We start from the raw sequence: 25,040 nt of genomic DNA, 5'->3' as shown, positions 1-25,040 counted from the left end.
AGGCATGTGGACCAGTTACTAGCTGAAAAAATTCAATGTAATATGCATATTTGCATATACATTTGTGATTAAAGGAAAAAAAAACAAACAAACAAAAAAAAACAATAATAATGTGTTACTGTTTAAGTAATGTTTATTTTATTTAATGAAATATGTATGACTGTGTGTGTGAGAGAGAGCATGTTTATGTGGTTTATGCGGGCACACATTTGTGTATTTGACATGGGTATTACAATGTGCCCCCGTAATTCAAATGGCTTAAGTCATCTGCTTTAGACATTGCTATGCTCTTGATAAATTTAGTTTACATTACAATTAATAAATCCACTTGACTAACTGTTTAGCCACCGCAAAAACTTAAGTTCAGAGACAATATTATAAAGATGGCTGCCCACTTATTTCTCTGGAGAAAAGGGTCTATAGACTGAATAAATAATATGCATGCACATAACATCACCATTTTCATAACTTCACATTTTTGTTGTTTACATGGAGAACATGATGTTATCACTTTCAAAAAATCTTTTCAAAAAACCTTTTTTATGGCCCTCCAAAATACTGCTGACATGTAAATGAGCAGTAAAAACCCATAAAAAAGATTTCAGTTTTTAAGTTGAAAATGTTGTGTCATGTCAATGCCCCTTGAGTGTGGAGCTATAAACTTACAGTGATAATTTGACACTAGGGATTTTGCCATGAATAGCAATAAATAAAACAAAAATAAAAGTGCCCTGAGTGTATGAATATTTGTATTCTCCCATGTCATGTGTTGACCCAATGTTTTTTAGATTATATTATACTAGTGTCAGTGCTGTTTAATGTCAAATGCATTTTGTTAAACTTTAACCTGAAGAAATGCCTATGTTGTTCTTTGACTTGTTTCAGCACACCCATGTGATCATAAGCTCCACCCTCTTACAGCACTTTCTAGGAAGAGAATCTCATTACATTCTTCAGTCAAACTGGCTTCCGTGTCTTAACAGAAGCTATAAAGAATCAAGGATCGGTGGAGGATGAAGAAAAATGTTTTAAATAAGGAATTTTGAAACATTTGTTTCTGAACAGATAGCAGATCTTTGTGATACTAATGCTGATTCATTTTTGAAACCATCATTCAAAAAAAGGGAAAGTAAAGTTCAGAGCACTGGAGCTCAAACAGTGAGAATGGCTTCATCAGCTGAAGATGATTATATTTGTCCTGTGTGCTGTGAAATCTTCAAGACTCCTGTTATTTTATCATGTAGTCACAGTTTCTGTAAAGAGTGTCTTCAACAGTTCTGGAGAACCAAGGAAACTCAGGAGTGTCCCATCTGCAGGAGAAGATCCTCAAGAGAAGAACCACCATATAATCTTGCATTAAAAAACTTATGTGAGTCGTTCCTGAAGGAGAGAAATGAGAGGTGTTCATCAGGATCTGAGGAGATCTGCCGTTTACACAGCGAGAAACTCAAACTCTTCTGTCTGGAGGACAAACAGCCGGTGTGTTTAGTGTGCATCAGAAAAAAACAACATGATAATCATAAATTCAGACCCATCAGTGAAGCGGTTTCATCATATAAGGTACAACAAATGTGTCTTGTTTTGCACGTAAAGAAAAATAATTATTCATAAACACAAATAACATCACATTCATGCACTCAATATTTCTCTCTGCCATTTTACTCAACTTCATGTTACCGTGCTGTGAAAAAGTCTATCCTGATTTATTCTGTTTTTGTCTCATACTAAACAGTGTAAGATCTTCAAAATAAACGCAACAGAAAACAATGTCAACCTCAGTAAACACTGAATACCAGTTGTAACATCCGTCACGTGATAAAAAAAAATCGCCCCACCTTCAGCAGCAATAACTGCAGCCAAATATTTTGTGATAACAAGCTCAGTCTGTCAAAGCTCTGTGTTGGACTTTGGTCCACTGTCTTTTGCAGAATTGATTTAGTTCAGTCACACTGAAAGTATTTTCAAGCATAAACTGCCTGTTTAAGGCCCTGCCACATTATCTCAATTGGGTTCGATTAAAAACTTTGATGAGGCCACTCCAAAACTTTAGTTGTGCTTATTCATTTTAATTAAGGAATACATTTAGTATGATATGTACACAAAAAACAGAAGTAATCTGGATGGGGGATATACAGTAGGTAGACATCCAAAATGGGTAATACCGCCGCAGGGCCGCGGCGTTAACTGCAAATCAGTCGCGTGTTAAATTCATTCGCGAAACTACCGCCAGGTGGTGCAAAGGGACGGATTGCGAACTGAATGTAATTGTAAAATGAAAGGGAGACGTTAAACAACAATAACATTATAATATACATTATAACATCCTTAAAAGCCATTAAAAAAATAGTATAGTCTTAGGCTACAGTCTACTCATCAAAAAAATAAAGAAAGGCCTTTACACAAAGGCTCTTATGCATGCTATTGTTCTTAAACAGTCATTATATATATATATATATATATATATATATATATATATATATATATATATATATATATATATATGCGGATTAAAATGTTTTAATTTCGGTTCATTCTTGGTTTAAAAATAATAATAATAATAATCTTCAGGTTCCATTTGCAGAGCGAAATGAGAACGGTCCAGCATTTTTAAATCATTATTCTTGATTTTGTTATAATTCTTGATTTTTCAAACTCCTAACACTTTGCATTTTTGAATTATGCCTTTACTGTGTGACCAATAATTGTGAATTGTGACTTTGATCGCGCTGGTTCCTCACGCGCACATTTTCATTGGAAACAGCAGTTGTTCACCGAGCCATGCGGCGCGAGCAGCGGGCCACTTTGGCATAATTTTGCTAATTATGATTTTTTTTTTCGCCGATACTGAAACACGTGTGAAATCCAAAGCCTATTTGACCTAATGAATAAGAGTTTAGCTTCAAATGGGCAACATGTTTGGATTTGTCCCGAATGAGAGAGAAAAGTCCAACCTTTTGTATAGCTTTAAATTATTTTTAATTATTATTATTTTCGTTGTTGTTTATAAGCCTATATTATTATATAGCCTGCTGCAATTATATTTATCCATAAGAATTATATATTTGTAATTCTTGTTATGTTCTGATAATTTTTTTTACATTTAAAGGATTTGTTGTAAAGTGAAGGGAACTAAAAATGTCCTGTTGGTACATTAGTCTATAGCATTATTAGGCCTGCCGTTATTATTTCTGATTGTAATAAAATGCAACTCTCACAAATGTAATTTATTTTTTAGCGTGTTTTCCGTGTATGTTTTTATCCAGCTTTATTTTTCCATTGCATCTAAAAATGGATGATTTCAAAATGTTTGATATAAAGGTTGCTGTCACATTTTATACAGGAATTGTTCATTTAAAATAAAAATCAAAATATATTGTTAGTTTTATGCTAACATGCACTCAAGTCTTCGGATACTATACAAGTTCATTTAGGCTATTTAACATGCACTGTGACGTTTTACCGTTTCAACTTATAAACTCCTTGAGATTTTAAAGTCAGTTTAATAGTAATGAAATTCAAGTTGAATCTAGTATAAAAAAAAGGTTTTAATTGCTTAAATTATTTCTATGAATTAATAAGTTAGCATGACTTTTTCATCATATCATTTTTTACGACGTGTATTCGTTTTCTGAAACCAAGCACCCATTTTTTTTCTTTTTTAAATCTATGAATCGCTTGCATATCTCCTACAACCTACAAATAAGGGCTAATAGAGGTTCTTTCTTTAATTATTTATTTATAATGTTTATTCTTGAAGAAAATAAGGGACGATCCAAATATTTGTAATGTACAATAATATAGGCCTATATCTGCCTGCAGTTAAAAAGTTAGATTTGTTTTGTGATTCATCCATTTATGTAGGATACAATTAGCCTATTCTAAAATAAAAATAAATAATGTCATATAAAATGCCATTTTAATGAATAAATTTTACCATTATAGAATTGGGGTAGTAATTTAGGAGGTGAAATTACAAATGGCATGGGATTTTAAAGCATGACAACTGAAGGTCTATGAAACATTTGATGCATTTTTTTAAACAATGGCACTTAAAGTTTTCAACTAAAATATTACTATTTCAGCCATGTAGCCTGTGAATAAATAACTAAAATGCATACTTTTCAGTGAAAGAACACTGAAAGTGTAGGTTGCTTCTGGTGTTTGGATTTGTACTTCAATATAATGAGCTCCAAGTTTAAGAATAGCCTACTCTAGGTTTTTTATTATTATTTTTTTTACTCTCTATTTAACAGCATTAACTTACAATGAAATACGTCTTCCTTCAGGCAGACTGAATGTTTTCCTGTCTTGCTAAATGTTGGGTCAGTTTGCGCGAGTCCCGCTCGCTGTGAAGCGATAACATCTTGCGGAGGATTCCGCTTGGTCTTAAAACCTTCCGCAAACGCCTAAGTTAACAAATAACAATGATTTTGGCAAAAATAATGAAAAATTATCAATTGATAATTTGTTATTATTTTGGTCTAGTGAAAATAATAATATGGGCTGCGGGAAAATAATGAATAAAAAGAGTAAGGCTGCTGTGAGTGCAGGCATGTTTCAACCCAGTAACATGACAACACACCGTTCCTCACAGCCAAAAAACAGACCGAGTTCAGTTCAGCTGGAGGGGGCTGGGGGTAGTTCTGTATAACTTGTGGGGGTCGAGATAAAGGTGTGAATCTCTTGCTCTTTCAATATGCACAGTCTTATGAGGGTTTCAAACTTGCAGAACAGGTTTTAGGACAACTTTAAGAAAGGTTTGATCACTTCAAATGTTGACTACTCTATAGCACAATAAAGTTTATTAGTTATTATAACTTAATTTCAGAGGAAGTTGCCTTAACTTAAAAAAAAAAAAAAAAAAAAAACCTGTTGCATTAGGGCTGGGCAATAGGCCTATGGCCTAAAAAAATCCCCGATTTTATCACAAAAAAATCCAATTTACATTTTAAATCGATTTTTTTTTTTTTCTCCCTACTTAAAATCAATATTCAAATGACAAAGAAATTGTTCAAAACAAGTTTTAATATAACAATATATTTTTTTTTTTTAATACTAGCCCATCATGCATCTAACCATCCACTCGGCGTTAAGAGCTGTTCAGATTAAAACTGGCAGCTCCGCAGTGAGTCAGTGTCATGGACGGAGGACAGACCAAGTGTAGGCCTAAATCAATTTTCTAGTCTATATTTTCATCTCGTTATGCCGCTGATTTAGGTTATGTATTTATTTATTCTTATTTCTTATATCAATTATTTGTAAATATAGCAGACACTGTCTAACCGTGTCTACACCGGACGGCCTTGTTCATATAGGGCGAAACATCTCTCTCACTCGGCAGTACAGTAGGCCTATGTGAGCAGAGTGGAGCAGCAACAATTTCCCTCCGCGCTCCGAGCATTTAATAATCACTAAGCTCCGAGGTTCATTGATACCAGAAACACTGCTCCGCCTTCACTCCGTGGCTAAAGTTGAAATCTTATGTTCATAATAGCTTATAAAAATAAAATAAAAATAAATAAATGAAATTACAGGAGAGTTTCAAAGGGGATTAGGCTATCGTGTGCAAACTTTTTGTCCCTACCAAACGACAAATTAATAAAATTGTCAGCATTAAAAGGTATTATTGCTGAATTATGCTGCGCAAATTTTGTTTGTGATGAAAATAACAGTTTACATTTTCGTCAGTTATTTTATCTACAGATCAATGCATTTGTTACAGATTTCTGCTCATTCAAAATCAGATACAGATGAACTAGCCTACTGTAAGATCACATTTGTTTGAATGCATTATTGCGACAGCGATTACGTGTGAATGTGCTGTATCTGTTTAAATCATGCTTTAACCCGAAAATAATCAGTAAAATAAAGACAAACTCCTTGAGAACTAGCCTGTAACATCCCGCTCGACTATTGCTGTCATTATAGTCTTCTGATCGGAGAGATTATGTGTATCAAGATATAGCTAAATATGTTTATCATGTGAATTCTTGCTAAATATGCAGTTATATTACGGGATGTTGGCATGAATTGTATTCGTGATGGAGCGGTGCTGGAGCGAGTGAAAACCACGACGCTCCTGACTTTTAAAAAATCCGCTCCTCTTCAGTCAGAACAACACCGCTCCGCTCATACTCTGCTCGGCAGCGTGTCTCAAACGCTCGGGGAAGGGTTGAGCCCAATCATTCTCAGAACATAAAATATTTATTTTATTCCAATTTTCGTTTTTTGTGTTTCAGAGGAAAAATCAGTGTTAAGGCATCTCTCCATTACAGACCGTTTCTGAAAGAAGAATTTATGCAAACGCGTATAAAATGCTTTAAAAACTTTTACAGAGATGTCTAGAGGGTATATAATAGGTCTGCCTCCCACGTAAGATTTTTCTAGTTACTAGTCGTTCATTTGTCATTATTCAACTAATCGCAGGTTTATATTAAATTTACAAATATAATCCAGCCTTAATGTATTCCGCGCTCAAGAACATGCATTAAGTTCGTCACAAAGCACAGGCAGAAGTAGCCCAATAATTATGAAAAAGGAGACATTTTAATTATTTATTAATAAACAAATGTTTTCTTGTCTGCTGCAAGATGAAATTCACAGTGCTGACTCTCTCCACATGGACGCGCCTTTAAAGAAAAATTCAACCTTCACAGATTACATAATGCTTTCGTTTTGAATTGATTCGTTTAGAAGACATTTCCAAGCTTTCTGTAGATATATTTCTCATGTATGTGAGGCACCCCAATTTTCATTTATTTCATTATTAGGAAAAAAATCACGTGATCGAGAGGGCGCCTCCCTGTCATGCATTAATAATTTTTGCACAAACACTTGAATATGAATAATAATTCACATTTTGCATATGCATTACAAAGTAAATAATTGTTTTTACATGCAATTATCCAAAAATTTGTAATGAAGATAAAATATGTAGACAAATAAGAATAAATGCTGCACGTGCACTCAGCATCATGCGCAGAGCAAATCTTGCACTGATATTTTAAGGAATATTATACAAACCTGCATTTAAAATGCGGCTGCAATTTATTTATTTATTTTATTTATTTATTTTTACTTTACTTAAATTATATGAAAGCAAGCAAAGAAGACTCCATTTAAAATCACTGAAGTTGTCAATTAATGAAGCTCTTTTTTTTACATCATGTGCACTTTGTTGATAAGTGAGGACGTTTTATTAATCCATCCATTCTTTAGAGTTGCAATGATTTAGTTAAATCGTGCAGGTTTAATTTATTCGTATCTTGTTTTAATTAGGCCTAAATAATGGGAGCGAAATTATACAGTGCCTCACGTTTTACTATAATAAAGAAAATAATTTATAAAACACGCAAGCCTAGCTCACAATAGGCTACCACTTTTAATGCTCCGATGCAAAGTAAACCACATTTTCTTTTTAATAATATAACACATAATTCATATTATATAAATAATACTGCACGCTATTTAAATGTGTCTAATCTAAAATATGGTGTAGAGAAAATATAAGCACAGGCTCATAGGCTTGACATTTATCCTGCTTGAATTCGTTCTAAGAAACGCACATATCTTCATAAGGACTAAACTTTCATCTGTGAATATTAAATATTTTTTCTTTCATTTTCCCCGACTGCAGTCAAATATAACAAAACGGTGAGGCAAAGCTGACGTCTATTTGCGAAAATGTGCTTTGAAGCGCTTGTTTGATAACTTGTGATTAAAGCGCCACTCAGCGGTCAAAAGCTGGGGTAGAACCACCGTTTTGGTTCGGGCGGCGGTACAAGCCGCGGTAGAAGTAACGTTTTGGATGTCCATCTACTGTACTTTTTCCACAGCATTATATGATCAAATCACTGTCTCGTCTTCTCTTCACTGTAATCTGGTGTTTTATGTGTTTTTGTTCAATTCTAGGAGGAGCTTAATACAGCACTGAAATCATTACAAGAGAAACTGAAACACAATGAAGCAATGAAAGGAGAGTTTGAGAAAACAGTTCAACACATTAAGGTGAGGAAACAGAATCCAGAGTCCTTTTCATTAGTAAAATGGTAACTATGTAGGATTACTATGTAAGGTAAAATGTACATCCAGCCAGTTGTTTTCACAGAATAACCCCGACAGGGTGATCAGGACACATAATATAGAATTGGGTTTAATATTTTATAAGTTAACTTAAGGCAAAGCTTACACAAAGAAAAACTGTTTCTAGCAAGTGGCGCTGACTTCAGTTACCTGGATGAGCCTGTGTTATCAGCTATTACCAAGCAACTTTACACAAAACAAATCAACTACAATATTAAACAGAATTCAATTCAATTCAATTCAAGTTTATTTGTATAGCGCTTTTTACGATACAGATCATTGCAAAGCAACTTTACAGAAAATTAAGTTTCTACAATACTTAGTAGTAGCTTATCAGTGATGACTGTCAGTTTATGTGTATACGGCAGAAATGTTCAGAAAAATCAATAAAAGACGTAAACAAACAGACGATTAACACTATTAACAGCAATTATGCAATCAAACTTATAGCAAAATGTGGAAGTTCTGTATGTTGTCTCTGGGTTAGGATCATCTGAGGTCCTCTGAGGGGTTGGCATCATATCTTCTCAGGTGTTCTGGATCCAGACTGGAGCTTGTGTAAATCCTAGTTAACACGGGATGTAAGTCCAGCAGAAACAGAGAAACAAATAGAGACATAATTAGCGTAGCTGCTGTTCCAGCCAAGTAAAATTTAATTAGTTTAACCCAAGTTAAAGAATAATAATGCGCATTTGATCAGATATAACTGCAGTCCAAAATTATGAGATGCATTATTTGAATGCTTGGCCAAAGAGGTGTGTTTTTAAAAAAACATCCAAACAGAGAGAGTGTGTCTGAACCCCGAACATTATCAGGAAGGCTATTCCAGAGTTTGGGAGCCAAATGTGAAAAAGCTCTACCACCTTTAGTGGACTTTGCTATCCTAGGTACTATCAAAAGTCCAGCGTTTTGTGACCTTAGGGAGCGTGATGGGTTGTAGCGTGGTAGAAGACTAGTTAGGTACGCAGGAGCTAAGCCATTAAGGGCCTTATAAGTAAGTAATAATATTTTGTAACTGATACGGAAACTAATAGGTAGCCAGTGCATACACTGTAAAATTGGGGTAATATGATCATATTTTCTTGACCTGGTAAGGACTCTAGCCGCTGCATTTTGGACTACCTGTAGCTTGTTTATTGAGGATGCAGGACAACCAGCTAGCAGTGCATTACAATAGTCCAGTCTAGAGGTCATGAATACATGAACTAGCTTTTCTGCATCAGGAACAGGTAACATGTTTCGTAGCTTGGCAATGTTTCTAAGATGGAAGAATGCTGTTTTTGTAACATGGGAAATATGATTTTCAAAAGACAAGTTACTGTCTAATATAACACCCAGATTTTTTGCCAGTAGAGGAAGTAAGAGTACATCCGTCTAATTGCAAATTGTAGTCTACGAGATTCTGTGTGATGTTTTTCTGGTCCAATAAGTAATATCTCTGTCTTGTGTCCTTGTGGCACTCCATATTTTACTGGTGATAAATGAGATGACTCCCCATTTAGATAAACAAAGTGGTAGCGATCGGACAGGTAGGATCTAAACCATCTTAAAGCCTGCCCTTGGATACCTGTATAGTTTTGTAATCTATCTATGAGTATGTCGTGATCTATCGTGTCGAACGCAGCACTAAGATCAAGTAAAACTAGCAATGAGATGCAACCTTGATCTGAAGCAAGAAGCAAGTCATTTGTAATTTTAACAAGTGCAGTTTCTGTGCTATGATGGGGCCTGAAACCCGACTGAAATTCTTCATAGAGATCATTTTTTTTGCAGGTAGGGGCACAATTGAGCAGACACAACTTTTTCTAAAATTTTAGACATAAATGGAAGATTTGAAATGGGTCTGTAATTTGCCAGTTCACTAGGATCTAGTTGTGGTTTCTTAATAAGAGGCTTAATAACCGCCAGCTTGAATGGTTTTGGGACGTGACCTAAAGATAACGACGAGTTAATAATATTGAGAAGCGTTTTTTTTGCTACAGGTAACAACTCTTTTCAGTAATTTAGTGGGTACAGGATCTAATAAACATGTTGTTGGTTTAGATGCAGTGATAAGCTTATTTAGCTCTTCCTGTCCTATAGTTGTAAAGCACTGCAGTTTATCTTTGGGTGCGATGGATAAAACTAAAATATTAGATGCTGTGGAATCTACATTTGTTATTGTATTTCTGATGTTATCTATTTTATCAAGTATTCCAAAGCCATGTAATAAATATAGTTATGATCATATATATTATACAATGGATTCCAGTTGATTACTTTGGTAATTGACGAGCAGCGATTTGCTTCTGGATCGTTATATGTCTGACTCTGAGTTTCTCTCAGATCTGAATGATGTGATGTGTTGATGTGTGTTGATGGAGACGACTGAAGTGAATGTGGTTTGATTTCAGTCTCAAGCTGAGCACACAGAGCATCAGATTAAACAGCAGTTTGAGAAGCTTCATCAGTTTCTCAGAGATGAAGAAGAAGCTACAATCACTGCACTGAGAGAGGAAGAGGAGCAGAAGAAGCAGAAGCTGGAGGAGATGAACAGACACATCTCAGATCTTTCACACTCAATCAAAAACATGGAGGAGATGATGAAAGCCAGTGACGTCTGCTTTCTGAAGGTCTGATTTGAGAACATTGATAATTGATTGATTGATTGATTGAGTTCTTGATGATCAATGCTGTGTTTGTTCTGCAGGAGTTTCCAGTCTCGATGGAAAGGTGAGTGATCTGCTGCTGTCTCTGCTTCTGATCCAAAGCCACTGCAGTTCTGATCCTGAATGTTCTTCCAGAGTCCAGATCTCATCACAGCCGGATCCACAGACTCCTTCTGGAGCTTTGATTCATGTGCCATGTTACTTGGGCAACCTGCCCTTCAGAGTCTGGAAGAAGATGCAGGACATCGTCCAAAACAGTGAGTCTGACTGCAGAAGATCTGAGCTCACACACACACACACACACACACACACACTGGAAATGATGGATGGGTGGAGAGTTAAAGGTGCTTCATGACACAAACTGACTGACAGACAGACAGACAGACAGTCAGATAGATAGATAGATAGATAGATAGATAGACAGATAAGGACAGTTATAGATATAGACCGTTTTGGCTCATTTGAACATTCCGTCAGTGACAGTCTGATTTTTTATTAATTAAATGAAGATGATCAGATGCTGTTGAAGATCAGACAGACACTTACAGTTTCTCATCTACAGCATAAATCTCAACAGATCTCATTGATTTATTGTTATTTTAACTTTCCCAAAGTATCACTTTATCTTGATGGGACACAAATGCCTGAATCACATACAGTATTATATGTTTGTAGCTGATGATGTTAAACACTGATGATATAAATGAGGAAAATGGCTGATGTATTTGATCAGGATGAGCATCATAATTCATAATAATATGTGTTGGGTTCACTTTTGATCATTATATGAACATCAGAATAACAGCATCTGTTGATTGTGTCTCATCAGCTCCTGTGATTCTGGATCCAAACACGGCTCATCCACTTCCCGACCATCCTAACAACCTGACAAACACAAAACACAGCGGGAACAAACAACCTCTTCCTGATAATCCAGAGAGATTTAACTTCTATCCCTGTGTTCTGGGTTCAGAGGGGTTTAACTCAGGAACACACTGCTGGGATGTGGAGGTTAAACAGAGTTCACGCTGGTGTCTTGGAGTAACTACAGCATCAAACCAGGGGAAGGGATGTGATTTCTTCAACACTGATGTCTGGAGTGTGGAGTTTCATCTGTCAGGACGGTATATAGGTTCTGGTTTCCGGGTTAAACGGAAGCTTGATCATGTGAGAGTGAATCTGGACTATGACAGAGGAACTGTGTCATTCTCTGATCCTGTAACTAACACACATCTACACACATTCAGATCCTCCTTCACTCACACACTCTTCCCATTCTTCTATTGTTTTGACTCTCTGAGGATCTTACCGTTCAATAGTCAGTAAACATACATATCTCATTAGTAAGAGTGCTGTTTATCTAAAAAATCAGTGTGTTGGCCGTGACTGATATCCAGCAGAACAACAGTCACACTTTCATATTGATTTAATACAACCAGAGCCGGATTATGATGTGGTGGTGCCCTGGGCATGGATGAATTTAAAGACCACTAAATTGAAATTAGAGGGCTTCTTTGGGATTGGGTTTCTCACAGGAGTGGGAGGTTTAACCTTTAATGTGGGCGGAAGTGGATGGTCAAAAAAATATAACACTGATCCCCTGCCATCCCACGATTTATCACATAACAAGAATGATGGAGTTACATAAACACTAGGCTTGCTGCTGTAGTCATTGTTACTGTGTTTGGTCGTACACCGATGACATGATGACATGTTTCAGATGCCAGCTAATGGGACATTCTGCCAATCTCTGTAAAAGGAAAATGCAGGGGAGAACATGAGTATGGCAAGTGTGAGGAGAGAGCACAGATCAAATGCTGTAATTGTGGGGGAGGACATAGTGCAACATATGCAGGATGTCCTGTACAACAAGAAGCTCGAGAAGTACAAAAAAAAAAAAAAACAGTACTAATTTTACTATATAAAAGCTACCTGTAAGGTAAAAGGTATAGTTGAAACAAAGAGAACCAATGTGCAAGGAATCAGTGTGGAATTCTGTACACCGACAGGCGGAAATCCTTCAAGGAATGATTCAGTTCTTCATTTTATGATAAATAAAACTGACTTTGTAGCATTCATTTGTTCTGTGGTAAATGGTACTTCACAGGCAGAAAGAAAGTGCTGCAAGATAAAGATTATCGTAGGATGTTCAAATAAATTTCTAAGGTTAGCAGGAGTTACAGCTGAGAAAGTCCATGGGATTTTGAAAGCAAAGGAAGGAACTCATGCTTTGGATATGACAGATTAATAATACATAATGTTATAATGTCTTCCCTGCTACTACATTGGAATGCCAGGAGCTTAATAGCAAGTGGGCAATAATTTAAGAAACACACCACATAAATGCAAAAGGTACCAGACATCATGTGTATTCAGAAGACATGATTGGCCTTCGCACCGCATAGTTCTAGGAACTAGCCAGCAGGGTAGTTCCTAGAGAACCCATTTCTCCCTCTGGCCGTTTTCTTGGTTGCATTCGCACCGACAGCAAGAACTCTGAAGCAGCCGACAGCGTTGTCTTTTTATAACGGAGATGAAGATGTAAATGCACAATTTACACGATTGCAGGAGCAAAACGTTGGGCTAATTGGGACATTTTTTTATGTCAACGTGCAGTGTTACATATCAGTGAAGCTGAGAAAAGAACACAACACTGCAGACAACAGTTAAATACCGTTACCGCCATTTTCCATGTTTGTGGAGTAAATATGTTTACATGGCTTTTTAAAAATGCCAGGTGGCTGGTGTTTCGCGTGTGTTTGGTCACTTACGTACACTTACGTCACTACACTCTAAAAAACACTGGGTTAAAACAACCCAATTTGGGTTGTTATTAAACCAAGGGCTGGGAAAATATAGGACAGAACCCATCTTGGGTTAATTTTACCCAGCAAATCGGGTTGTTTATTTAACCCAGCATAAGGGGTTGATTTAACCCAGCTATGGTTTATTAATTTTTACTATATTACTAGCTTATTTTTACTTCATACATTAAATAATGTTTACAGATTAACTTAAATCCTCTAAACTTTTCTAAAATACTCCACACAACCACTGGTTTGTAATTTAGGTGTTATTAACCAGTCTCTGCTATTCCGTAACTGCGTTGCGCCGCGCTGGTTGTCGTGCCCGAGCTGGAGTCGTTTTTGGCTGGAAACTTCTCACGGCTGAGACCGCCCTCCTGCGTTTCACTCATAGCTGAAATATACTGCCATTGCCTTTATAACCTGCTCAAAACAAACAGCAAACAGTTCTGAGGAAATATTTTAACATCCAAAGTATTTGTATTATGTATCTTTATGAATAAAACCGTTTATTTTATGCAAAGCATCAGGCTTTTCCATCACTCGAAAAGACTGCAACGCTTGTTAAAGGTGATTCATACCGCACTCCATGTTGCTCTGCATAAAATTGAACGATATACAGCACAGTAACGATTTTATAGATAAAATAAAATGTATACAAACCTGTATTTTACCAACTAAAACACCAAAACAAAACCTGGAAAAAATGCTCTCTCCAGAAGAGAAGCAAATCCCCGCGATAAATAACTCAACCACTGGATTACGTCTGACCCAAGATCTGAGTAATACAAAAACTACCCAAACATTGGGTTGTTACATTTGACCCAGGAGCCGGGTAACACAAAAACTACCCAAACACTGAAAAAATAACCCAAAAAAATTACCCAAAAGGCTCAACCCAGCATTTGGGTTAAAAAAATAACCCCGGATTTTTTAGAGTGTAATAGTTCCTATAGAACTGTTTTAGACTCTGCTCTAAAGCAGAAGCTAATTTAGTTCCTCCAAATCCTAAAATTAAAACCATTCCTAGTTTCGTCGGTGTGAACACGCCAAAAAGTGGGTAGTTCCACAATTAGTTCAGGTACCATGAAAAGGTTCCCATGGTGCAAAAGGCCCTATGGTTAATAGCTCCTTGGATTTTAAGATCGGTGGATATGTAGTAGAGAGGAAAGACTGAAATGGAAGAGTTGGAGGTTGTACAAAATGTATTAAAGAAAGCATAGCATAAAAGAGAATATATAAAAACAATAAGGAAGACTATGTAAGTATAGAAGCAATGAGAATTAACCTATTAGCCAGCACCCCTCATTATGGGACTCACAGCTGAAAGTGCTCTACCTAACTTAAAATTGTAATAGTTCCTTACTTCAGTGTGTTACACACGTAATTTTAGTGTCTTTGGAAATAAGACCCTTTGGGCTTTACTTTTTATCAACCAGAGTTGATACTGCTCAAAAATACCACACTGATTTTTTTTATTTGATATAGAAATACATGAAATCAGTCCTGGAGCAATCTAGAAAAGTAATGGGTTGAAAGTCAAATGTCTCATGAGTTTCTATTTCAAATCTGAAGGAGATTACCATGAAAAATGATACACCTGTAACCATTTTTCTGAGACTATGTCTAGTCCCCCCCCCACCAATATAAAAAATATTTACCAACTGTATTGAAGGGTTCTGCAAACTATTTTAGTCATTAAACATACCACTGCATATTTTCAATTCAATTTTTCAATTATAAATCAATAGACAGAAACCCAAATACAATATAAGTGATTTATTTGAGCACTAGAAAAATACAATAAGAATATTTTGAGTAAGAAAAATGAATGAATAATAAGAAAAATAAAAAAAGATTTAACTTTGTATGCCAATTACAGGACATCCTGAGTTAATTTTGTTCCTGAATTAAACCCCTCTGAACCCAGACGCAGTTTCTGAGCATGAGTTATTCCATAACGGACACAAATATTTCTGTCCCTGAAGAACTGAAACGTAAATAAAGGAATTATCATCCATATTACAACATTATTGCTTCGTTGGACTAAACTTGCTCCATGAGATTTCGTTCAGTGGACCCTTACCTTTCTAACTAAACCAGGATTTACAGCTGTGGATGTGTTTATGACTCATTATTACGACGAATCTGGTATGTACTGCGTTTTCTAATCTGTGTCCAAATTTGTCCGTTCCTGTCATACTTTACTGTCAGGTACAGTGGCGTAGCGTCTGGGCATGCAGGGTATGCAGGTGCATATGGGCCCGGGCAGTTTGGGGGTCTGCCGAGCCCAGGGGAACTTTTAGTTGAAACGGGGGAATGAATAGAGCCCTGAACGGCTCCTGGCTGGACCACATCCTACAACAAATCATAACCCTAGCCCTTATTCTCTCTCCCCTCCCTCCACCCCATACACAGCGGCTGTTGCAGGCATTACAATATTTCAGTTTTGTTTTTTTAATGGCAAAGTGGTCTTACTTCTTTTCGTTTCTTTATTAAGTTAATTTAGAAATATGTTTGGAACTGCTGTAAAGCACTGTGATAACTAACAATGGACAGTGAATGCTATTGGTGGGTTTTTTAATTGACAGCTGAAACTACAAATCTGTACAGCTTTAGCGTCATCTGAAAGTAGTTCCGTTAGACAGAAAGTTTAGTGTGGAGCTAATGAGTGTTCTCCACAAATTTATTTCAAGTTTGTGAATGCAGCTAGAAGTAAGTTCAAATGTTCTTACCTTTATTGTTAATACATTTGTGTATTGTTATGTGGATTATATGCTTATTTGCATGCGTACCTATAAATGCCTCAAGATTACGTTCTAAATTTGCATTGTCATTTAAGACCACCAGAATGGCGCTAATGACGTTACGGCCGCTGGTTTGAGTCCCGCTCAGAACAAGGCTGTACATAATGTTGATTATTGCGATTATTTTAAATTGTATAGTGAATACAGTTAATCCTATAAATATTTTAATGCCTTTGTAACTCCTTATTATTGTTGTAAATGTTTATTGTTGTTATAATTATTATTGTGTACCTTTATTTACCATTATTGTATGTATACTTTCAGAACCACACATATACTAGCATCTACTAGAAACATCAGAGTCCTTGCATTCTAACCAGACGTGCCATAGTGATTGCAAACCTTTTCTAACCAGCCCCAAATAAGTACTTCAGAACATTTGGTCCTTCAAGCTGGATTGCAATTGCTGTGGAATTTATAAAAATTAGAGTAGAGAATAAAGGCCTGCTGTTGTGCATCCTAAAAGGCGAGTGCAACCACCAGCCTGGTTGGAAGATTATGATGTTTCTCTCCTGCACTGTGATCAACCTTCAACTGCTGTTCAAATTATGCTTCCCACCACAGAGATACAGGAGACTTATCATCGTATTGAGAGGGTAGCCGAGATGACCCCCCTCACATTGACCCTTTCAACTGGACTCAGGCAGAGTCTGTTTACCCATTCTGGCCAAGTTGAACAGATGTATGAGAGCAATATCCTCAGAGATATTGGAGGCTATTCAACAGCTCAAGATAGAGAATCGGAAACTACAATCTACAGTTTTAGACATGCAACGAGAAATGAGAGGCAATACTGCGGTTCCATTGCACCAGATGCCACCCTCACAAGACAGAGATGACATCAAAGCTTTAAGAAAAATTTCTGACGGAGAAACTCTGTGCTGTTCTTTCAGGATCAAGATGATTCAGTGACTTACGCTGCCACTTCAGACAGAAGTGAGCATGCGTGAAGGTTAGGCATGCCGGATAACGCCAGTCTCCGACAAATTCGACAGAAACTGTGGTAATGACAAATAACATTCTGATCTAGCATGAAATTTGTTTAAAGCCTGAGGTTCGTCATTTGCTATGCCCCCAAAGAAGAGAAAAGCACAAATAAAGCACGGAGAAGTGGACCTCGCTCAGCAGGTGATCGTTACAGACATGACAGCTAAAGAGGCTAACATGGAAGAATTAACCTCTCTGATTCGTAGGATAATGCGAGAGGAACTCGATGAGGCAATTAATAGACTACAACCGCAGCTTAATGCTGTTAAGGAGCAGGTGCTTGGTTGTGCTACAAAAATTTGTGAAATTGAGGCTTCATTGTGTAGCTTCGATAGCCGTATAACCAAACTGGAGGGTGTAAATGAAAGTTTACGTAAAGATAATGATGAACTCAAGGAGAAAACTGAGTGCTTGGAGAGTCACAATCGTAAATATAATGTCCGAGTTATGGGCCTGACCTCTGATGTCGAGAAGGGAAATCCTACAAGTTATATGTCTCAACTGCTAAAAGAGCTGTTCAGTGATAAGCTCCAGCTCGAGCTAGGCGTGGAGGTGGCGCATCGTGTTGGATCGAAGAGTAAATCTGGACAATGGGTAATGATAGTAAGATTGCAGAGGCTGGTGGTGAGAGATGAGATTGTGCGGATTGCGAAAGAAGAAAGGGTGCTAGAGGTTCGCGGAATGAAACTTCGCTTCTTTCCAGATATTTTGACGGAGATGGCTAAAATACGGGCGAGTTTTCGGGACGTGAGGAAGAAACTATGGAGTGCGGGAGTTAAGCATGGCATAATTCACCCTGCCACCTTGATTCTGACTTTCAGAGGAGATACGAAAAAGTTTCTAGCTGCAGAGACATATCTAAAGACGGTCATAGAGCCTGAGCTGGACAAACAAGACATGGAAGAGGCTCGTTAAGAGGTAGCATGAAGAATTGAGACTGTAGAACGGAATGTTCCATATAACCAAATGATTATAAGTTTGTTTATGTACTCGTTACCGCAGAGTAATGTGAAAATAATTTATGTTTATGTCTGGAGATGGCGTGGCTGCCAATTGGTTTTGCTTATAAATGTTGACTAGTGGGGTGTGCATGAGTGTGTGTGTGTGTGTGTGTGTGTGTGTGTGTGTATGATTGTATGTTGTTTTGGTTGTTTGTATGGTTTCATGTGGGTTTGTCGTGTATGCTTTTCTGTTGAATGTTATTTATGGTTGTTGTACAGCTCTACTATTGACAGATGTTCAATCAGATACAACGGTTATGGTTAAAGATAGATTAATCAATAAAGGGTTACGCATTGCACATTTAAATGTCTGTAGTCTGAGAAATAAGGTTCAGGATATTTTGGAAACTCTAATAAATAATAATTTGCATATTCTGGCAATATCAGAAACACATTTAGATACAAATATGGACAATTCGTTATTGCATATAAACAGGTACAATCTGTATAGATATGATAGAAATGCATATGGTGGTGGGGTTGCAATTTACGTTCAAAATCAAATACCTGTAAAAATTAGAAATGATTTTGGTTGTGTGGGTGTAGAAGCATTGTGGTTACAAGTACAGTTACCACATCTTCGGCCTGTCCTAATTGGTGTTTGTTATCGACCACCTAATGTACCTATAGTTTATTTAGATAAGATTTGTACTATGTTAGATAAAGTTTGTGATACAAAATATTAAATATTTTTTAGGAGATTTGAATATTGATTGGCATTTGAATAATTGTTCGTTAAAAAATAAGCTGTTTTCATTAACAGAAATCTGTAATTTATCACAAGTTGTTAAAAAATCAACTAGAGTTTCTTATAGATCTGATGGCACAAAAATAGCTACATGTATTGATCTAATTTTTACAAATGCCGCAGACTTATGTTCAAAGGCAATTTCTATGCCGGTAGGTTTTAGTGATCACAATTTAGTTTCAGTTAATAGGAAAACTAAGGTTCCCAAATCAGGGCAGAAAATGATTGTTAAAAGGATATTTAAAGATTTTAATGAAAATGAATATTGTGAAGAAGTCAGAAATGTTGATTGGTCAAAGATATTAGTTGAGGATGATCCTGATAGAGCCTTAGAGGCTTTTACTAGTTCAATAATGCCAATCATGGATAAACATGCGCCATTGAGACGAATAACTGTGAGAACCATTGCTGCTCCTTGGGTAGATTTAGAACTTAAGGAGCACATAAAGCTGAGAAATGAATTAAAGGCTGAAGCAATCACATCAGGCAATAGTATCCTGTGGAATAAGTATAGTAAATTAAGAAATTATGTTACTAAATTAAACAGAACAAAAAAAAAAGAAATTATTATGAAAATAAGATTAAAGATGCTAAATCTGATAGTAATAAAATTTGGAGTATGCTTAATACAATAATGGGGAGAAAAGTTGAAATAGTGCCATCTTTTATTGAAGTTGACAGATTCTTTTTGACTAAACCCAGTGATATTGCAAATTATTTAAGTTCTTATTTCAAGAATAAAGTTTTAACTTGAATCTTTTAACTTGAAACTTGAAGTTTTAACGGTATGAATCTGAAACAAAAAAGTTATTTAAATAATAGAACAATATGTAATAAAATAATGGGAAATAAAGCATGCAAATTTGATTTTGAAAGAGTAAGTACTACTACAGTTGAGAATTTATTAAAAGTAATGAAAGAGAAACCATCAGGTGCTGATAACCTTGATGCAAAATTATTAAAATTAGTAGCTGATGTGATTGCTATGCCTATAAGTTTAGAGAAAGGCATTTGTCCTATTAGTAAGTCACTAAAATTATGTCACTTATAAAGAATAACAGGGAACCACTGTCAGGAAAAAATAGTAGACCTATTAGTATTTTACCCATTCTGAGTAAGATTACGGAAAGAATTGTTTATGAACAAATCAGTATGTACTTTAGTATAAATGATTTAAATTCTGTTTATCAGCATGCATATAGGAAGGAACATTCTACAACAACAGCTTTGGCTCAGATAACTGAGGACTGGATAAAAGATATTGTAAATAAAAAGATTGTTGGAACAGTATTGTTAGATCTGAGTGCTGCTTTTGATGTACTTGATCATGAAATTTTGTTGGATAAGTTAATATGTTATGGTTTTGAAAAATCTGCTATTGAATGGATTAAAAGTTATCTTGCCAATAGGGAATTTACTGTAACGTTTAATGGGAGTAATTCTGATATACAGACTCTTGATTGTGGTGTGCCACAAGGGAGTTGCCTTGTGCCACTTTTATTTTCTATCTTTACAAATGATCTGCCTTTGTTTTAGAGAATTCCACCATGGCTCTATATGCAAATGATTCTACAATTTATACGTACGCGCAAACCCTTGTTGAACTTAATACAATTTTACAAGTTGAACTGAAACTAATTGAAAATTGGATTAGAGACAATAAAATGGTGAATAATGCAGGGAAAAGTAAATGTATGGTGTTGGGATCCAAGTATTTGTTAAAAGATTCACCTGTGTTGAGTCTGACTGTGGGGGGTATTGTAATAGAACAGGTTACTGAGGTAAAGCTACTCGGTGTGACTGTTGACAGTTTGTTAAATTGGAATAGTCATATAAATCAAATACTATTGAAAATGGGGAGGAGTCTGGCAGTTGTTAAGCATTGTAGAAAATTTATTCCAAATCGAGTGATGAAAATAATAGTAGAATCATTAGTTTTATCACATTTGGATTATTGTTCAATTATTTGGTCAAGTACAACTGAAATGAATTTAAGAAAATTGCAAGTTGCTCAAAATAAAACAGCTCGGTTAGTTTTAAGTTGCCCTTTCAGGACTAGTGTTAGAGAATTGAATACTAGGTTAGTTTGGCTAAGTGTAAAAAGTATGATTAATTATTGTATTGTTAACTTTGTTAGAAAAATTATTGTTACAAAAATGCCAGAAATACTATACAGCAGACTGTCTTTTTTTAGTGCTGTGCATCAATATTCCACTCGTCAGTCAACAGAGAGTCGCTTTTTGTTACCTCCATGTCGAACTAACCTTATGCAAAGGACAGTGCTGTATAGAGCAATGGTGGTATGGAATTCTCTTCCGCAGTTTTTGATTTTGCGAATGAATGCAATGACTTTTCGTAAAAGATTAAGACTTTATTTATTTACATTAGAATAATTGATATGAATGGTTGAAGAGAGGGAAAACATTGTGAAAATTATGAACCCTATAGTAGTATAGCTGTAACTGTGCACTGTAATAATGAATAATGTAGTGCTGTTGTTTTATTTTTTATTTTTAGTACGTTGTTGTATTGTTATGTATGAATGTGTGCACTCCAATTTTGTCTGTATAATGTATTGTTTTATGTTATAAGAATATTTTTTTGTTGAAAGAATAGCTACTGCTTTTGCAGCAGCTAATGGGGATCTTAATAAACTAAACTAAACTAAACTAAACATCAGAGGAACAGAAAATGAGCCGCTGGGTGAACTTTACGCCTCTGTGAACAAGAACAAGAGCTGCACAAATCCAGATTCATGATACAGATCACTGCATGAGCTCCTCGTATCAGCAGCAGATGTGACGTTTTCACGACTGCTGAGATTCACGAAACATTTGGAAGAATTATATGAAACTGAAAAACAAAATGATGTAAAAAAAATAAGTTTCCCAAATTTTCAACCAAATGCAGAAGCTACTCTTTCTTTCAGTATTTAAAGACTGTTTCTTGTAGAGAGTAGTCTGAGAATTACATCAGTGTCTGTTTAAATTATATTCTATATGTCACAAAATTAAATATCAGTTATTTCTTTTTTCCACACGTGACAATAAAGAGTCATGGGTTCAAACGAGTTCTTCTGTTCCAGTCAGAAAGCTGATGTTTATTGACTGCATTATGAGATGAGGATGATTGAAATGTTTGATTGTCACATTTACATTCTCCCGTCGAAACACCACAACATCCTGAAATCAAAAGAAAATCAAAACAATGAAGTCGATTAAGATTGTTTTGCACTGAGATTATTTGTATTTTCATCAGTTCTTGTTCTCTTGGGTTTGTGTCTCTCCTCACTGGATGTGGTTGTGTTTTGTCTTCATTAGTGTCTGTGTGAGTTTGGATCTTCATTTGTGTGTGTGATTTTTCATGATAATGTGTCCAGATAAAATAATAATAAAAAAAACCCATTAATATGATTGTTTTGTATGTTTGTTTTCATTATGTTCATTCAAATACTGTGAGTGAATACTGTGTGTACAGTCAAATACTAAAAAGTCTCATTACAGTATCTCAGAGATGTTCACAAGTCTTTAAGTTGAAGTCTGAGTAAAGTCTCGAATCTTTGGTCACGAGTCCGAGTCGAGTTGAGTCTTGAGTCATTTAATGGCTTGCTAAAAAAATTCCATTCAGAATCTTAATGTATTGAAATTTTCCTACAAAGCTGTTTTATAGGCTATGGACAAAATGTATGATCTATGAGGTTTTTTTTTTTTTTTTACATGAAGTGTATTTTTACATTTAGATACATGTGAGGCCATGTGACAAAAATACTGTTTCTGTTCAAGCTTTTCATCCTGAAATCTATACTATTTTAATATTTTACTTAAAAGCATTATCTACTAAAAATGTCTACAATAATCAAAAGTTCTTATCTTGACCAGAAAAGAAAGATAACCAGCAGTTTCAAAGTTTAAGTTCTATCCTAGCCATCTAACAACAATTTCCCAATTATAATTACAAGATTTTGAAATGTTCCTAGCCTACAGACTGATAATGCCAAATGTAGATTAGAAACGTCTCGTCACATTTGGTTTGAACAAGTTATAGATAGATAAATAGAAAGTAAGAAAAAGAACTATTTGCAGCATTTTATTTATTTATTTTTTTTTTTTTTTTTTGCTGTTTTAGTGAAAGTAATCTATAATTTTGCTGTTCTCTCGTGTTTCTGGTGTTGTTAAAATAACCGGCGCGCATCCGGAGAGAGAGAAAGACCACGGAGCTGAAAGGGCTTGAATAAAGCACGTTCGGCTTTAGATAAACAGTACTAGAGTAGCCTACAAAACGCTGAAAGATATTTACCATAAGTGACCCGAGCGCCCGTGAGACCTCCGTTCATCTTCGAAACACACTAAAATAACTTAAAGGGTTAGTTCACCCAAAAATTAAAATTATGTCATTAATGACTCACCCTCATGTCGTTCCAAACCCGTGAGACCTCCGTTCATCTTCGGAACACAGTATAAGATATTTTAGATTTAGTCCGAGAGCTTTCTGTCCCTCCATTGAGAATGTATGTACGGTATACTGTTCACGTCCAGAAAGGTAATAAAAACATCATCAAAGTAGTCCATGTGACATCAGAGGGTCCGTTAGAATTTATTGAAGCATCGAAAATACATTTTGGTCCAAAAATAACAAAAATTACAACCTTATTCAGCATTGTCTTCCCTTCCGGGTCTGTTGTGAATGCGTTCACGATGCTGCTGACGTATGACGGTGCTGACGTGTTCTCTGGTGCGCCCAATAACAAAGATAACACATCAGCAGCGTCGTACGTCAGCGGCATCACTGCAGTGTTGTGAACGCGCTCACAACAGACCCGGAAGAGAAGACAATGATGACATTTAGTCTAGTTTTAGTCCACGAAAACTTATGACTTTTTAGTAATGCCATTCTATTTAACCCAGTCAATATAATAAAAGTACCTAGTAGTATAGACGAAACCAAAATGTTCTTTTTGCCAAACCCATTTCAAACAAGGTTATCCGATTATATTATTGTTACCTTATAGACTCAAGAATACATCCATTCCAGACACGGAAGACTCTCTGATTTTATTTTACAACATTTATTTTACCAACCAAAACATGTTAGAAGTACACACACATAAATTTAAATAAAAACAATAAATAAATTAAAAAAAAAACTAACAACTTCTCACCCAAAGACAAAGCCCGGCTGGCCGGTCATCGGTCCCTCTCTCTGTGTCAAGGCTGATTTATACTCAACGCGTCCGCAAGTTCGCTTGGGTAAGCGCGAAAAAATGACGTCATTGCGGTGTTGCCGGAAGTTCGCTTTGAGTGCATGCTAACTAATATCTTGTGGCAGAGTGCACGGCATTTTTTGTAACTTTCCGCATAACTCCGCTTCCGAACATGCACGAGTTTAGGCCGATTCCAGCCGAACAGGCACGTCTGTGCCGGTGTTTGGGAGAAACAGAAGCAGTTTAATATGAAGTTCAAACTCCATAAGGAGAAGGGGAATTTTTTTTTTTTTTTGCATAGTTTGTCCAAGGCTTCTTATTTAAAGTATGTTTTATTTTTATAGTATAACATAGAATTAGAATTCATTTAGATATTATACACTATTAGTATAACATAGAATTAGAATTCATTTAGATATTATACACTATTAGTATAACATAGAATTAGAATTCATTTAGATATTATACACTATTTGCTTAAAGTTGTCTTGTGTTTGATGCGAAATACAGCCAATAGTTAAAGATTGTTTTAAGTTTGTAAGTAAAGAAATGATTAATTCATCAACTCATTCATCACAAGACTTGTACTAGCCATACTGGCAAATGACTTCTGACCGGTGATTCCCGACGGTTAGAGGACAATTACTCATCGCTCCCCTGTCGTTTCTAAGAATAGTACAACAGCGAACACGACAAGTATAAAAGCCTCGTCCGTTTGGGAAGGAGCGCTCGCAGTCAGCGGAGCCAGGAGAAAGTATAAATC

General features: G+C 35.9%; 1 protein-coding gene across 1 annotated transcript; it reads left to right on the top strand.

Moving 5' to 3' along the window:
* Positions 1–940: 940 nt before the first annotated feature.
* On the top strand, positions 941–12,804 carry LOC109079414 (E3 ubiquitin-protein ligase TRIM35-like). The gene is made up of 6 exons (XM_042755363.1): positions 941–1,560; positions 7,912–8,007; positions 10,476–10,694; positions 10,772–10,794; positions 10,866–10,987; positions 11,560–12,804. Exons 1-6 carry the CDS (start codon positions 1,165–1,167, stop codon positions 12,054–12,056), a joined length of 1,353 nt encoding a protein of 450 aa, XP_042611297.1. The 5' UTR covers positions 941–1,164; the 3' UTR covers positions 12,057–12,804.
* The last annotated feature ends 12,236 nt before the right edge of the window (positions 12,805–25,040 follow it).

Source organism: Cyprinus carpio, unplaced genomic scaffold, assembly GCF_018340385.1.
Source record: "Cyprinus carpio isolate SPL01 unplaced genomic scaffold, ASM1834038v1 S000006678, whole genome shotgun sequence".
NCBI lineage: Eukaryota > Metazoa > Chordata > Actinopteri > Cypriniformes > Cyprinidae > Cyprinus > Cyprinus carpio.
Note: the sequence above shows the minus strand (reverse complement) of the source record. Positions and strands in the feature narration are given on the sequence as shown.